General features: G+C 34.2%; 4 protein-coding genes across 5 annotated transcripts; 2 read left to right on the top strand and 2 right to left on the bottom strand.

The window, feature by feature from the left end:
- The first annotated feature begins 352 nt into the window (after positions 1–352).
- LOC121124569 (uncharacterized) lies at positions 353–3125 on the top strand. Its single transcript, XM_040719726.2, has 2 exons — positions 353–2542; positions 2611–3125. The coding sequence occupies exon 1, from the start codon at positions 445–447 to the stop codon at positions 2482–2484; it is 2040 nt and encodes a 679-aa protein (XP_040575660.1). The 5' UTR covers positions 353–444; the 3' UTR covers positions 2485–2542; positions 2611–3125.
- A 5510-nt stretch (positions 3126–8635) lies between these two features.
- Positions 8636–9726, bottom strand: Jwa (PRA1 family protein Jwa). Its single transcript, XM_040719130.2, has 2 exons — positions 9255–9726; positions 8636–9182 (listed from the first exon to the last, which is right to left on the bottom strand). Exons 1-2 carry the CDS (start codon positions 9405–9407, stop codon positions 8811–8813), a joined length of 525 nt encoding a protein of 174 aa, XP_040575064.1. The 5' UTR covers positions 9408–9726; the 3' UTR covers positions 8636–8810.
- A 321-nt stretch (positions 9727–10047) lies between these two features.
- Positions 10048–12234, bottom strand: APP-BP1 (Nedd8-activating enzyme E1 regulatory subunit APP-BP1). Its single transcript, XM_040719129.2, has 5 exons — positions 11799–12234; positions 11473–11732; positions 11158–11413; positions 10719–11086; positions 10048–10662 (listed from the first exon to the last, which is right to left on the bottom strand). The coding sequence occupies exons 1-5, from the start codon at positions 12064–12066 to the stop codon at positions 10162–10164; spliced, it is 1653 nt and encodes a 550-aa protein (XP_040575063.1). The 5' UTR covers positions 12067–12234; the 3' UTR covers positions 10048–10161.
- Positions 12235–14752: 2518 nt separating this feature from the next.
- LOC121123976 (uncharacterized) lies at positions 14753–16690 on the top strand. 2 transcript variants are annotated; one of them, XM_040719063.2, is made up of 2 exons: positions 14753–14871; positions 15007–16690. In XM_040719063.2, exon 2 carries the CDS (start codon positions 15116–15118, stop codon positions 16133–16135), a length of 1020 nt encoding a protein of 339 aa, XP_040574997.1. In that variant the 5' UTR covers positions 14753–14871; positions 15007–15115; the 3' UTR covers positions 16136–16690. The 2 variants fall into 2 exon arrangements, with proteins under 2 accessions (XP_040574997.1, XP_040574998.1); XM_040719064.2 differs by having other exon boundaries at positions 14766–14932.
- The last annotated feature ends 148 nt before the right edge of the window (positions 16691–16838 follow it).

The following is a 16838-nucleotide window of genomic DNA, read 5'->3' as shown; positions in this document are numbered from 1 at the left end:
ATATATTGACGAACCAAAGATCCTTAGAAGGAACGTCGAAGTGCCGAGTTTTTTTTCACATAAAAACATCTAAAAAAAATTATATCAACACTAACTTGAAGTCAAGCTCATTCAATACATTTTTTATATATGTAGATCTATGACTTTTTTTTACAATATAATAATACATTGAATATAAAGTTAACAACTCTTTGATCCCATTTCCATTCTGTCATGTAATGGTAATTAGTATCACTCTATCACTCTCTAGAGGGCACGAAAAGAAAGATGAAGCGCTAAAGTAAAAAAAAAAAAAAAAAAGAAGAGATTTCTTCACTTTTTTTACATAAAAAAAAACCTTCCTTTAAATCCATAAAATGATTATCATCAGTATGTAATGAATCCTAATGATCATTGTTCCGTTGTGATTTCTTCCACTAATAATAAATAATTCATCATAGCATAATGAAGACATCGTGTTTAAGTCTCTGTTTTTTACTCCTTATTATGTTCCACATATGTTTAACCCTCAATCCTAAGTGCCCACATTGTCGAATGAGACGTAATCGAATGACCATAGCCCGACCTAACGAAGGAACGTCCCGAGAGCACGTGCGTCCTTTTGCAAAATCTTTACATCGAAGAAAGAAAAGACTCAATCCCTATCGACGTCAAAGGATTACACCCAAAGAAGATGAAGAAGATGGATACGTCATCACAGCTGTGATTTTGGATGAAGAGGATAAAGAAGTAAAACACAAGGAGTTTGGCGATAGAAACAATGGTGGCTATGACGTTGAGGAAGATGGAGACTATGAAAAGTCCTCATACTTAACAGCTAAAATTGCAGATAAATTCAAAAATGTAGCAAATCATTTTGAGAATTGGTCAAATAATTTTGAACCCGCAAAGACATCCTCTATACGGGCACAAATGAGTGAGGACGTTGAGTGTCCAATTGTTCAAGGAACTCCCTCATGCCGTCAGTATGATGGACAAGATGAGTGTGCTGCGACAAATACAAGGGATCCCTCCTGTCCCAAAGGGATTTGTTGTTTTAATGGATGTTCCCATGTATGTTTTTCCAAATCCATTTTGAGACCACGAAAAACGTATGATCGAGTACCAGGAGGAGAGTTGAACAGAGTCTCCTCGACCGGTGGCTCATGTCCAAAGCCCAAAAGCTTCCAAGAATGTAATATATATGAGCGATCCGAATGTTGGAGTCCAGGTGTGCCGGACATAGATTGTCCTGGTAGTGCACCCTGTTGCTTCGACGGATGTCGTAATATTTGCATGGGAGGTTCTAAAATGGATGATACTCGACCCCCTTCAAGTAGTTCGGGTAATAATTTCCCAGAATTTCCTAATTTTTACTCATTTACAAGCACTGGAGGATCTCCTGAAAAATCTTCACTTAACTTTAATGGACAGCCCCAAATCCATGCACCAAAATCCACAATTCAGATTTATCCTGTTTCGTTTATGCCACATGACAGTGCATCTCAAGGTTCTTATGACTCGTCTCCACAAGATCTTCCACTGCCTCCTTCCTCGTATCCCATTTACGAAAATGACGAACAAGAAATCGATGAGGATGATAGCTATGATATAGCGTTGAACGAAGAAACTCACGAGGACGAGAGAAATATTCCACCTCGTAGAGTAGTGCATCGGCTCTCAGACTACTATGAAAACTCCGGGCCCTCTTTTACAGATCAGGAGTATATCGATGATAATGATCATCGTGAGCCTGAAGTCTTGGAAGAAGATGATGGTATAGAAGATGATCGAATTAAGCCTGTCAAGAATTTTATTCGCTTCAATAAGGGATCTCAAAAACCCGTCATTTACATAAGCAACACCTTTCATATCCCTTCAGGAGTAAATGTTGGAGAGGATCAAGTCCCTGAGGGCATTCACATAGAGGACTTTGATCCTACCCGCACTACAACGGACGAACGATTGTATTACTTATCGAACCAGGAATCAGATCGAAGAATGCATCGCTACAACGGCGTGCTCACCCCAACAGATCAGAAACCTAATTATCATCGTAGAAGTGGTCTCCGTGGCTACAATCAATGTCCAAAAATAGAGGCACGTCCCTCCTGTTCTATTGAGCAAACCCCTCGCCCAAAAAAATGCTTCCGTCCCAATCAATACGACCTGGAATACTGTGATTCAAATGAACTCTGTTGCTTTGATGGATGTAATTACTCCTGCATTCCAAATCCATCGTATTGTAACAAACAAGCTGGGCTAAGAAGGATATCCATTGAGCAGTGCTCCACCACTAAAGAGATGGGAGGTCGTTGTAGCGTAGATGGAACGTGTAGTGGTGAGCCAGGGAAGGCCTGTTGTTTTGATGGCTGTCGGGATATTTGCGTTGAGAATGAGGCAGGGCATCGAAGTAATAATGAACCAAACAACGAATTCGTTTCCGAATTACTCTCTTCTCCCGATTTGATCAAATCCAGTTTGGAAAACTACTTTTTAGGATAAAGAAGAAATAGATAAATCGATTCCCGCTATTTATTTAAATGATTAAGCGTGTAAATAGGTTATACAAACAAATTCAGCAAAAAAGGATTTTATTATTATTTTTATCTATGTATCTATCTATTTCAGAAACGATAACATTATCCTTGGAAGGCTTGAAAGAATACATAAATAAATAAATACATAGAAAATAATACTGGCTTGACAATAAACAAAGAAAGTTAATTGTCATGACTCTGTTTGTACTTTGGTGCGTCATCATTGTCATTAAACAACAAATTGACAATATTTTGCAAGGGACAAATCACAGAAGCCATGATCTATTCATCAAGTTTTTTTTTTTTTTTTTTTTTGTATTGTAAGTTGTTCCCAAATTATAAAAACATTTAATCCTTATATACATCCCTTTCAACTATTATAAATCCTTGAACCCCTCTCTTGTTTGACATGTTTGTTCATAATGTCAGCATCAATTTTGAACCTTATAGGTTTGTATACATATTATTATAGATTAACGACTGACATTTAGATCAATTTGAAGAGAGAAAAAAAAAACTATTTTGAAATTACTTTCACAATAACTACTTAATTATATGTCATTATTTATCATCAAAGTGTAATAAAATAAAATTAATTCTACGTCATAGTGTAACTTATTTGGTGGTACAGAGTGAGCCGTTAGCACAAATACAAGCAAAAATGATTATTTTTCCAGCATTCAGTACGATACATTAAATTAACGACATAGACTATGAGTGGTTGCGTGTTTTGTCAAAATATGCTTGTTTTGCCCGTCAGTCGGTACAATACATCAGATTGGAAATTTTAGCAAGGCCCATTACATGATAGTCTAACCTTGTATTTCTATTAACCTTGAGTGGGAGTTGCACTGATGAAATATTAATAAAATTTATAGCATTACAATTACTCCGCCTGACCTAGAAATCTCTTCTTTGAAGTCCATATACATAGGGTATATTTCTTTCTCTAAGAACAACCGGTTACGAACCTTCGTACAGAGAGTTCTCCAGGACACGTTGTCCAATTGCCCATAATTTTTTATAGTTATCATAATATAAAAATCCTCTTTTAAAAAAATAAAATATTTAATGTCACAATTTTTGAGAATAAAAATTATTTCCTTCGTTTAAAAAAAATGGTTATTCATTCAAAATTTAGTCACTTTGGAAAAATTTAAAATAAAACATTTTTTGTCAAATAATTTATTAAATTTTGCATTTATACAAAATAAAACGTTTCTGTCAAGAAGAATTGACCGTGAGTGAGGCCATTAGCACAAATAAATGTGCTTGCTTTTCTTCTTTATTTAGAATGTGACCATCAACACAAAAGCGAGCTAGTTTTTTTTTTTTTTTAAATAGGTGTGTATTAAATTTGTATTCTTTGTCGAATGTTCATCAATTTCGATCTACAATATTCTTATTTACCATTTGGAGGCGCTTCCAAATGTACTTAAAATTAACCAGTGCAGTAAAATAATGAAAATATAGATTTATTTTGTATATTTGAAAGGGGTCATATCAGGTTATAAACTCTCGCTTAAATTCTGGAGTCTCGTAACTCATCCCTCAAATTTGAATAATAAGTCTATAATTAACTCAAGTATGTCTATGAAATATTGGACTGGTGGTTGGATATATAAATAGGTATCTACTTCTTTCCTGATTACTGTTCAATATTGTTTTTATGTTGACGCTTCATATATTTAAATTTAATTTCTTGACATCAGAACTAAGATAAGACCAAGACTGTGAAGTATCAGGACTAGTGTCGGGTTTAAGTCTGAAAAACCTAAACCTCTCTCAGACCGTTATGATTTTTAGTTGACCGACCTCATTCGGTCCAAATTTGCTCTTGACCAATTCTTAATATGACACTAACACAAAAATGCCCAATGTGTTTTATTGAGGTTTATCGATTCACTCGTCCAACTTGATATGTCATGCCTATTTTATAATTTATTCTTTCTGAGAAATACACAAAGTCAAAACTTATTCCATACTTATGCTCAGCTCTGTTTCTTAAAGGACAGGAATACAAGTTCTTGTTGACCCCTCGTCAAATATACATATATATTAGCCATTTTAATATTTCATCATAGACAAATGTACAAATGTATAATGCTTTTAATAAAATATTACCAGATAATATTATAATACAGTATCGAATGTAATACTATAAAGGATTTTAATATTATGAATTATAATATATATAATAAATATTATATTATTAATGTAACATAAGGTAGAAATAACAGTTGGTATGATTGACTTATTTGGCTAACTATCATATGATTTCGGTCCTTTTTTCTGTTTCTTTTCGGAGGAAAGGTTGAGTGCTACCATAAAGGTAACTACGTGTAACATGGTGTTAACTCGCTAACACAAAAATACTCTATGTATTTTGTTGTCAGCTGTCGATTCCCTCTTCTCTCTTAATACGTCATGGCTATTTTATAATTTATTATTCTTGAAAAATACACAAATTAATATGTAATTCTATACTTTTAACTTCTTGTTGATCCCTAGTCGTTTATAAAATGTATCAAATGGTTTTCTTTATGATATCACGCAACCTTTCTCCCAAAAGAAACAGAAAACATGCACAAAATCATCCGGTAGTTAGGCAAATAAGTAGATCATACCAACGCTATTTAACTCTTAAATACTCGCCAACTATCACTGTCGTATTATTTCTTCACCATTTTTAAAATAAATTACATTTTGTTAAAATCTACATAGTACTTTATTCGATACTGTATTGTAACATTGCTTAGTAATATTTGACTAAAAGAGTAGTTATTATATTAATTCTATGAAGAAATAGCCAAAATTTCTTCATTTAAATAATAAAATGGCCAATATATGTATTATATAAATAACAAGGGATCAACAAGAAATTGTATTCCTGTTCTTTTGGAAACGGAGCATAACACATGACGTTTCAAGGGAGAAGAGGGAATCGATAGCTGACAACAAAATCCATAGGGTATTATTGGGTTAGCGAGATAACGCCGTGCTTCTCTATTGCCCTTTTGCAAGGGGAGGGCTGGAGGGGCTGCATCGCCCTCCTCCCAATCAAGGAATGTTTGTTTTTTCATTGAAAAATGTTGGTGAGGATGAAAAAATTTAATGCAAAAATAGGGGTAACATTTTTTTGGGGGATATTTATTTTCTTAAAAAAAGGTCATTCGCCCAAATTATACAGCAGAGCAAAAAAATAAATATTTGAACTTTTTTGTGAATAGCTATGGACTTTTGAAATTTATTCCCAAAAAATATTAAATTTTTTGGGAATTTTATTTTTCAAAAAATTAAATTTGTTTGTGACTTTTGAAAGTTTTTTCCAAAAAAAATGAATTGTTTGCGAAAAATTATGGATTTATGAATTTTTTGTGAAAAAATTATATATAATCCTGTAGACGCCCCTCTAATAACCCCATTAAATTGTTCATTACTTAATATAGTCCCATTTATTTTGGAGTAAAATGAATTATTAAAAAATCCTTTTAGAATATCTGCAATTTCTTCATAATACTAAAAAAGGGATGATGAATTACATTCAAATTCAACAAAAAGAATGTCGCAAAGGACTAAAGAGTGGTTATACTTTGAATAAATAGAAAATATTATGATGAAAAGCCCTTTTCTAATCAACATGGCTTTATTTACTCGTAATGTGATGCATTTTATATCCAATGGCGGCCACAGGGCACTACGGCCTGAAGGGGCTGTAGTCCTCTCCAAATTAAAGAATTTTTACTTTTTACAAGAAATTTTAAAATTATTTTTTTTTCCAAAAAATATTTTTGTGTGAATAACTTTCAATTTTTTTGTTTTATAATTTAATTTTTTTTTTTCAAATTTTTTTTTGGGGGGATTTTTTGTTTTTTATCATCTAAAGTAGTAAACAAACCTCTGTTGAGTCTTGGCTTATAAAGGGCTTCTTAAAAATCTTCAAAAACTTGGGCTTGGCTTGTTAAATGAATTATGTTTCTCTCAAAAACAATATTAACATATAGGGATTTTTTATTATTTGATGAGCCAGGTAATACTTTAGCTCGTTTCTCAACCTTGTCAAAGTCGCACTTTTTCTCTTTTAATGAGTTGAACTCAACGCCGGCGAGATTTAATTCATTCTATAGAGTGTTCCCTGTACATTATAGACTTAAAGAAGGGATCCATGTAAAGAACAAACCAGGTATGGGGATTAGAAAACGAAAAACTGTAGATCCGAGGGCATTCTTTTTTTCCTTTTTTTTTGTTCATTAGTGGTGGATGTGTCTGTCTGTCAGTCAAATGGTGGATACCGTTCTGAATTTAATTTAATGAATTAAAAAGAAAAATTATCATTTCTATAAACTTTTAAAGGATATATTAATATAAATGAAAAAACATCCAAAATATTTTTTAATACGAAAAATATATTAACAAGACTGTGAGATCCACTTGGTCACATGGCATATTTATGTACCATGGCCATGAAAGTACATTCGGGCGAAGGACTAGAAATTCATAAAAATATTATAAATATAGAAAAATCTATATACAGTGTGCGGCAGCTAATCATGCAGTAGGATTTAAACTTGTTTAGAGATCGTACCTCTTATTTTAAACTATTCTAAGTTACATGAGCTAATTCTATAATCCAATTAGAACACTTAAAAAAAAACATATTGAGAGCGACGATGGAGGTTCAACGAAAAGGATATCCAACTTTCTCGACGCCCATATCAAGGTGGCAGAATTTGAAAGGATCGTCGTTTGCTCGGAGAGGCTCTTCATCAAGGTGAAGAAGCGACCTGTCCCTCAAACAGAGATTGTATTTGTAGTGGTGTCAACAAAATTCGTTCTCCCGCCTTTCTGGACTCGATGAAAGAGAAGATAGACAGGAGCCGATGAAGAACATGAGAAAGATGGCCAATTTTTGAAATTTACCAAAAGAAATTTTATTTCCAAAAAAAAAAATTCTTTAAATCCTAAAAATTGAATATTTGAAATATTATTTTTGATTTTTTTTTTATCGAAAAACCAAGCCCCTGCAAATTAAAACCCTGCGGACGCCCTTGAAGGGATTCTGGTCAAAGGGCTTTTGAACTCCGTCAAACCCGAGACTTGAACCCTCTTGGACTATAGGGTGTGGGGCGCCATTGAGAGGAAGTCGTGTACGACCTCTCAACCCAATATGGAGTCCCTGAAGGAGTGGGAGGAAACGAACGAGTACTTCGTGAGGAAGACGTGGTTGATCTTCTTCCCCAGGATCGTAGACATGCTGATGGCCAATGGAGGCCATTTTGAGAAATGATATAGCTAATAACATCCCAATAAACTAATAAAAAATTTAAATTATCTGCCCCTTTTATTTCAAAAATCTGGGCGAAATTGTACACAAAATCAATTACTTCACGATTCGCTGCCGCACACTGTAATATTCTCCCTAAACATATTTCTTACATGAATTTGAGACTAATAAAAGAGTCCCAGCATTAATATAACGAAATATGAATTAATTTCAATCACTTAACCTTCATTAATTATTTAGTTACTAAGTGTTCAGATTTCAATGGACCACCCGGTAAGGTGGATTTCTAGAACCAGTTTGTAGAATAACTTTAAGAAATAGCTCAGAATTCACGAGCAAATTACAGTGATTAGAGCTATAATTAATATGTGTAAATATAAATATTCAACCGTAAATAAATTTTAGTATTTATTGTCTAATTATAACTAAAACCAATGTTTCATTAGTATGGCCAGGGGGATGATCTCTTCAACTCATTTAGGCAAACACCCACAAACTTTTAAGAACCTTTCCTCTATAGGAACAATGATTTAGAAGTGTTTTGCTAAATGGATTTTTATCCAACTTATCAAGGATGAAAGCTTGTCGATAAATAATAAGCTTTGAGCATGAAAATTATTTGATTTATAAGGTAATGAACGATCTCCTGACCTCTCTTATTGTATAGGATAGTGATGAATCATTTATACAATATGTGAATTAAATATAAGTAACAATTGACACGTGGTAAACCGGATGCCCAGCCAGCCAACCTCAAAACTGTACCTTACTTTCATCCATATAATCCTTAAAAAAAGAATGTCAATCAAAATATTAATAATAAAATTTGAACTAGATATACTTAATATTTATTTTACTTTTATTATATTTAAGCCTTAAAATTTGAAAAATGAGATTAACTTAAGAACTGACCCTATTTTGATTACCAATACACTGATACTCAATCTGGAAAAATATAATTAAAGACTAAAAAGCTTTTTAACAAGAGAAAGGGAACTTGTTCCATTTCATGAAAAGATAAATTCATGAGTGAATCCTATTTGTTTTAAAATGAAGCTCATTGGATTCTTTTTCTTAACACCCAGGACTTCTTTGAGATTTTCTGCTTTATTCTTGATGTTCCTCTTTCTCATGGAAGAATGTATGATGACAGCTGCAAAGGGGACACCCAAACTGAGTGCAAACCAAAGAACCTCTCGGAAATAGATGACGCCTATAAAGACAAATCCAACAGACATGATAATTTTACTGTTCGTGGGCGTCGCTTTGAGAGCAAGGGCTCCGATAACACCAATGAGAATAACAGTGATGATGATGGCATGTGGATTCGAGAGAAAGAATGAGAGAAATACAACGGCCATGAGACAAAAGTAATTTGTCTGCAAATAAAGACAAAATTAATATAATATATTAGGATATTAATAAATCCATAATAAATTTATAATACATACTTGATAATAAATCAAATTACTCAACACGCGATTTGCAAGTCTCTCTGAGTTGTTCCAATCCGGGGATTGAAATCGATTGGATGAGCTAAAGTCATCAAAGGAACGAAGAGGACTTGGTTCACCCAACTCCTCACGAAATTTCTCCATATTCATAATTAATATCACACTAAACTATGGAACGATCCCTAACAAGTGATGATATCAGTGATTACTGATATCAGCTAGAGGCGTTTAACTTTTATATTATTAAAATATCAATGTGATGAGCTGTAAATATACAAGATATTTTGGACAAAAGAATGAAAAAGTAGCTGTTAATATTCCTCTTTCTCTTAGCTAATAGCTTATTTTATATTTGCGCAATCCCTCTGCAAGGATTACACAGAGACTTATATTATTTGTACCTCCTCTACGGATTCAGAGAGTGGATTTATATATTAATAATTATATGCGTATGGGCCTTACAATAATATGAACAAAATATCTTTTATTTTGTACAGATTATTATTACTTTTGACTTGATAATATAGAACATAACTATTCGTTTCACAGACTTCACAGGCAATCCTAAATATTGCTTTCTTCACACACTTTTGCATAAAAACTTCTGTCATAATTATAAATATATAGCATCACGCCCTGATTACTGATTCCCTTCATGAATATTTATGATATAATATTATATATTCATGATAAGTTTTTTTTCTTTATAATAATAATATATGGATCACATCAAATTATATCACATAACAAGCATATCGGAGAAGAAATAAAAAGAGTCGATAGAAAAACGTACAAATGCCTAAAAAATTTATTCATAGGAAGTTGTAGTTGTACATAGTATATTAATATTCCAAGAACGACTTCATTATAATCCAATAGTAACTAATTTCTGACTTTTCTAACCCTAAATATGAGCCGTTAGTGATTCTGACTTCATGGCATTATACAAGAATAGATTATTAATTGGAACATATTGCCTGGTTAGGAGTTTGATAACTTCTTGCGCCGCACACCCACCAATGAAAGCAGCCATTACATGGGGCTCTGAGGCTCCATAGCGAGTGATTTCATGGATATATTCGTCTTTAACCACCCCTCCCAAAAGCCCACTTAGACCATAGTCGCTTAGAACTTTGGATACACAATTCTTTAACTTTGATATGTCACTCTCTAATAGGTATTCAATGGATCCTGGATAGGAGGAGAACTCTGTATAGAATTTATCCACTCCTCTCAAAATGAAATAGTAAACAAGGTCTGACTCGGAGTTATTTTCCAAAATAGTTTTAAGCTCAGAGGATTCATATTTGTCGTATTCATCCGATATGGAGCAATTACTACGAATAACTCGAAGATCAAAGGAATTCCTACAAAAAAGGCGAACCGTCGTCTCACTAATGCTGTCCTGCGGTTAATAATAAAATAAGAGTAAAGTAAAGAAGACTAAAATAAATCATTTACACTTTGTCTCCCGACAGACTCCAAATGTTCCTGAACAAACTTATAGACAAGGTTTGCATCCGCTTTGGCCTTTTCCTTATAGATATTTTGAAGAGTAACGTAGCGCTCAGTATCTGAGAACATATCAGGAATTATTCCACGCACAGGAAGACGCCCATTATCAGGTAATTGAACAAAGTCCCGGATAGAGCGACAAATAATCCAAAAGTCAGTGGAGTCTGATGTTAGTTTGTCACAGCATTCATTCTTAAACATTCCAATTACATGAGATGATAATTGATTATTGTGAAGAGCTGTATTTGTGGCTTTAAGGGCCTCATCAAAATTTTCTTCGTGCTCAGGGATTCCTTCGTCATTGGTTAGTCGCACTAAAAGAGTAAATTAATAATAGCATTCATTAGCTGCAATGAGCAAGAAATATAGGAGTTAGTCCACTTACATTGGTTCAGTATACCCTTAACAACATTCCTTTCCTTGTAGTTATGTGGAAGTTTGTTCGTATTTTGATTTTGCATCCAAATTTGAAGGGCTTTAAAGAGTATCACAACGTAAGGAGTATGAGCATGCTCCTTTTTATTCATTTTGGACAAATCTTGGGAGTCAAAAAATTCTTTTAGTGCCGGAAAAGGCATATCAAGACATAGATCTTCGATGATATTGTCTGGATGGGCCTCCACTATTGTGTGTTCTTTTATCTATATATTAAAAAAAAACAATTCTTTATGAGCATTAATTATTCTCATGTTCAGTTTACTTGAAGTCGTATATAAGAGATAAAACCATAGGTTCTGACAGTAATGAGAGGGATCCCTTCGATCCAAAGCATTTTCGAGATGGTTTTGAGTGTATCTTCCCTGACTTCACAGGCTATAACAATGTTAAAGCCAAGGAAAAAGTTAGGCTCTGCTCTAAGGATTTGCTCTGGACAGTCATCCACGCAGTCCCCTCTTACTTCAGGATTCAGCTCTAGTAAAAGGCGAGCCGCGACTTCTCCTCGATTCTGGTCTAAATCACCTAATAATTAATTAAGTAAATGTCATGGATTTAAATTAGGTTATTATTATCTGGGTCTGGAATTACTTTCTTCAAGGAAAAAGTTGTTTCCCAGGTCCTCCCCAGAGACCTTTTTGTCATCCACAATTGTGAAAGCTCCAACACCGGGAAGGACAAGGGATTTTAGGATTTCCGTTCCAGTGGCATTAGCATGAAGAAGACAAACGTGAGATTTTTCTAATAGTATTTGACCATGATCTCCCCAGAGTCGAAGTTGACGATCATAACGACGTGCTTTCTCACTTTGAGCTGGAGAACAGGGAGGACAACCTCCAGGAGAAGGAGTGGATGTCATTTTTGGAGGAGAGGCGGGATAAGTTCTTCCAGACACTCTTGTCTGATGATGTCATATACGTGAAATGACGTCAATTATCCGGGCATAATAAGAAATATCGTGACGTAATATATTACTACTATTGCATCAATTAGTTCTTCTAATATCTGGAGTGAACAAATCTCATTCACTCAACCTCATGTAGGGGGAAGTGTTTTTTTTAGAGTTAAAAACATGTTTGAACTGAAATAAAAAAGTTTCAAAATTTCTAGGCATGTCAATTACAACAAAATAGAGAAAAATAAAGCTAGATTGAACAGTTTGTGAAAGTTAGGAATCATCTTTACGTCAAAGGATGTGCAATAGCTATAACATAATTAAATCTTTAATAAAATTTCTCTATTTCAAAAATGTTGACTGAGTGGAAGATATATTAATTGTAGCACGTGACTTTGAATAGATTCTCTGACGTAGATGAAATAACAAGGGAGTAATCTTGTACAAACTCAATTTATCTTTGCCATTTGATTTTTAACCATAAAAAATATACTTGCCCAAAATGAGCTTGAGTGACTGATCCGTGTTTCACTCCAGATATAATTACGAATGATTGGTTTGATGTACAACCCTGTTCAATAGGGTCAATACAATACCTCTATTCAATCATTTTGAAACAGCTCACAGGATCTAAAATTCTTACAAGTTTCAACACTTTTGTAGTCACCAATCTTTCAATAGAGACTAAAGATGTTTAGGAAGCAATAAATTAAATTTATTGAAGTAATATTATTATTTGACATAAAATAGTTTAATTAATTTCAATGCTCATTTTTCTGTCGATGAGAATAATTTACATAACTAAAAATGATTTTGTTAACTTTCTCGATGAATGAGTTCTCCAAAAATAGGTCTATAAATATTTTAAAAAATTTATTTATTGTGCCAAAGATGATATTGATAGCATCCAATGTTAAAAAATGTTTGATGCTGTCTTGTCATTGATATCAAAGCGGAGTCGTATTAGTCTTCCATTTCATCCAAAATACATTTATCTGCTCTTCTATAATAAGGGCAGATTTATATGAGAACTTGTCATTCAATTGCTTGAAAATATATATTTTTTTTTTTAAGTAAGGTAACTCGTTACTAAAAATCTGAATTTCTGCTTTGAAACTAAGCCACATTTAAAACAAAAGTGAAGCTGGATTGAAGACATCATTCTTTATTGGCGATGTTACAGAATCCTTGGTAAGACTGTCTCTATAGCTTTGTCAATTTTTTTTGGCACAGGGATCCTGATTAGGTTAAATTTCATTGTTGTCTACGAATTGTTCTTCAGGAACAAATTGTCTGGGTACTATAGTACTCCCTGCATTAGATATTATGCAATTATATTAATAGCTACCCTCGCGATTTACCTCAAGAAGAGGAACTTGACCTCTCTTGTAAGTACGTTCAAAAAGTTGTAAATCTGCTTCTGTCGTTGTTTTTCTGTGAGAAGTTTTCAACATAGTTGGAACAAAGATACTTATAGATAGAGTATCTTGCTAGGAATATAACCTAGCTGGATGAAACTGATTATTAAGGGATTCTTTTGATATGAGATTTAATTGAAATACAAGAAGAGCCACTAGGAGACTTCTATCCAATAATTTTGCAAAAACTCACATAATCTCAAATTGGCTTGCTAATACCAAGAGGCCAGGAAGTGGAAAATTCAAATACCTCTGTCAATTTGTAATTTACGGGTGATCCCCGCATAACGCGGTTTCAACACCACGGATTTCACATAATGCAGTGTTTGGAATTATTCTGACTCCCTGTATAGTGCGGTATATTCCACTCCAGCACTCATATCGTTTTTTATACTTTGCTTATATATTCATATAATTTTACATATAGGGGAGAGGAGGGGTAGTATCCTGTCAGTATTTGATTTAATCTCTATATTCAAAACTAGCAATTACAAAGGCTGCTGAATATATACTGGTTAAGTTCCGATTGTTTTTCATTCATAATTATATCGTTTCAAATTCTGTAAGGTTTTGCCGCGATAATAGCGCCTCAAATACGCTGAAAGGACGTGCCCCACGTAAAACAGTGCTTGGCCGGCCATAGGTATTAATTATAATAGCTGGATAAGAAAGCTAAAAATGGCTAACCTCAATTGATCGAATCCTATTAGCTATATATATTCAGACATGACCGGAGTCCTAAATTAAAAAAAAAAACGATTTAAGGTTTTGATCCTACTAACTGCAGTATATTCCTAAATAAATATTAGTACTCAATTTCCTGCGAAATAAGCCTCAATCTGGAATCTTATAGAAAGAGTCATTTTTTAAGTTCTTTTAACCTGGTCATAAATTAAAGGACTTCTTTCCTTGTTTAATATACCTACCTTGATCTTGCCCTGAGCATTAGAGAGAAATGGTGACGTCAGAGCCTTTTTCACATATATTTAAATTGTTTATCCAAGGCTTTCTTTCTTTTGAAAGAATCGTTCGTAATGTATCGGCTTTGAGCTTTTCCATGGAGAAGGACCTGGACTTGAGTGAGGATGTCTGTCTATCACAGAAAAGAGGGAGAAAATGGAAGTCTGCCATTGGCAGGCTTGGCTTGCTTTCCTTATTATGGAAGAAGAAGGTAGAAAAGGGGTGAACAAATAAAGCTGCTGCTTCTTGATGCTGAAAAAGGAAAAAAGAGGGGGGTAAAGGAATTTTTTTTTTTTTGTAGCTAGAGCTTGTATGTGTAGTTGTACTAAGGACGAAAAGAAAGAAAGAAGAAGACGTGCGCTTGGATTGGAAAAATATATAATAAAAAAAAGTAAAAAATAAGTTAGATAAAGTTTCAAAAAAAGTAAAAAAAAAAAAAAAAAAAAGCGTCGGTAAAAAAAAGTCTATTTACTTTTTTTTTTAATTTTGTTAAAAAGTACGATAATCCATCCTTGGTGTTTTTTAGAGGAGGCTGTTGTTGAGGGAATGGTTTGGGATCCTATGGCGGATGCGGGGAAGCTGTCGTTGACACCGAGTGTGTATGATTTTGGCTTAAATCTCTTCCAGGATGAATAATGAGCCATGAGGGATCAGTGACAAAAGCCAAAGCAGAGTCATCATCATCGTCCGAAGAAGAGGAAGAGATTCTTGGTTCCGAAGCCCTAAAAAAGAAGGGTAAGAAGAGTCGTAACCCCAAGATCTACTCCTGCCCGACCTGTTGCCGATCCTTCACGACCAAAGGGAATCTCGAGTTCCACGTGAACTCCATTCACTTGCGTATCACCGCCTACGAATGCAACATTTGTTCCAAGGTCTTTGCTCAGGCCGGAAACCTTAAGACACATTTGGAAAACGTTCACGCCAAAGTCCGTCGATTCCCTTGCCTCTTCTGCTCCAAGGCATTCAGTCAAAAAACAGCCCTTCAAAACCATCACTTCAACGTCCACATTCAAATGCATCAACAGCAATCCCAACAGCAACCCCAGCAGCAGCGGCTTGCCCAACAACATTCTCAGCAACAGACCTTTCACCCCCCTGCACAAATAGAAATAGTCCAAAACCCACTCCTCATGGATCCCAACGCCATTCAACACCTTGTGCAAGCATCCAATATAGGAGGCATAATCGGAGGAGGAAAGCCCAAAAGAAAAAACTTTATTCCTCTTCAAACCATCTCCGAAACAGATCTTCTGAGGCAGGGGGTTCAAGTCATTCAAGCGCCACAGCATGTAACTGTTACAGCATTGGATGGCACTCCGGGAGGAACCCCTCTGGACCTCGGCGTCTACCATCAACCCCTACAATCTCAATCAATGGCTTCCAAAGGCTCTAAGAAAAAGAAACATGCTTGTACGCTTTGTGACAAGGCATTTGCCCAAATCATCAATCTGAGAACCCATGTTGCCACGGTTCACGAAGGGAAAAAAAATTATCCTTGTCCCGAGTGCGATAAAAACTTTACACAAAAGGGCAATCTCAAGGCTCATATCACAACCATACATCAAAAAATGAAAAATTTCCAGTGTGTCTACTGTCATAAACTCTTTTCTCAAAAAGGAAATATGAAGACCCATATAAAAAACACGCATTCGTAAAGCCTCTACGAAAAGAGACAATGCTCAAGGAGCATAGACAATTATGACTCAAACAACAAAGAAACAAACTAATGAATATGAAATAATGATTATTTTAATGACTTTTCACCAATTCTATCTCTGAGACTATCTATATCCCTGTAATTCCCTTTTCTTTTTCTCTTAGTCCTCTCTGAGAGAGTCTTGTGTTCTGTATGTATTATACTCTCGCCTCCTCTATCTCACTCTCAGGGATTACAAAATGTGTTTTTTTTCCCCATTTATTATAACAATTATAACAGACTGTTTGATATATAGTGTTTTCTCTGTAAATACGTCGATTTGATTTTTTTTTTCTATCAATATTTTTTTCTTCTACTAATGACTTAATTACTATTAGGAAAAACAAAACAAAAAACATTGTTCAAATGTCATTATAATCAAAACCATGTATTACCCAATTGTAATTTGTGCATTCAAATTTTGCAAACTATGATACTACTTATTGAAAGGAAAGAGTAATGAGATAGACTTTGTATTTTCTCATTGATATGAAATTATACATATTTACTTGTAGTTGCTATATTCGAGTCTACATTATTTAATACGGATTTTTCTCCATGAATGTTGCTGTTAGATGTAAACCCCTTATTAATCATGTTCGTAGTTGTTCTCCTTTGAATCAAGGGATCCCTATCGTGAGAGACATTTTCTATCTATTACA

Source organism: Lepeophtheirus salmonis, chromosome 9 (genome assembly GCF_016086655.4).
Source record: "Lepeophtheirus salmonis chromosome 9, UVic_Lsal_1.4, whole genome shotgun sequence".
NCBI classification, from domain to species: Eukaryota; Metazoa; Arthropoda; class Copepoda; order Siphonostomatoida; family Caligidae; genus Lepeophtheirus; species Lepeophtheirus salmonis.
Note: the sequence above shows the minus strand (reverse complement) of the source record. Positions and strands in the feature narration are given on the sequence as shown.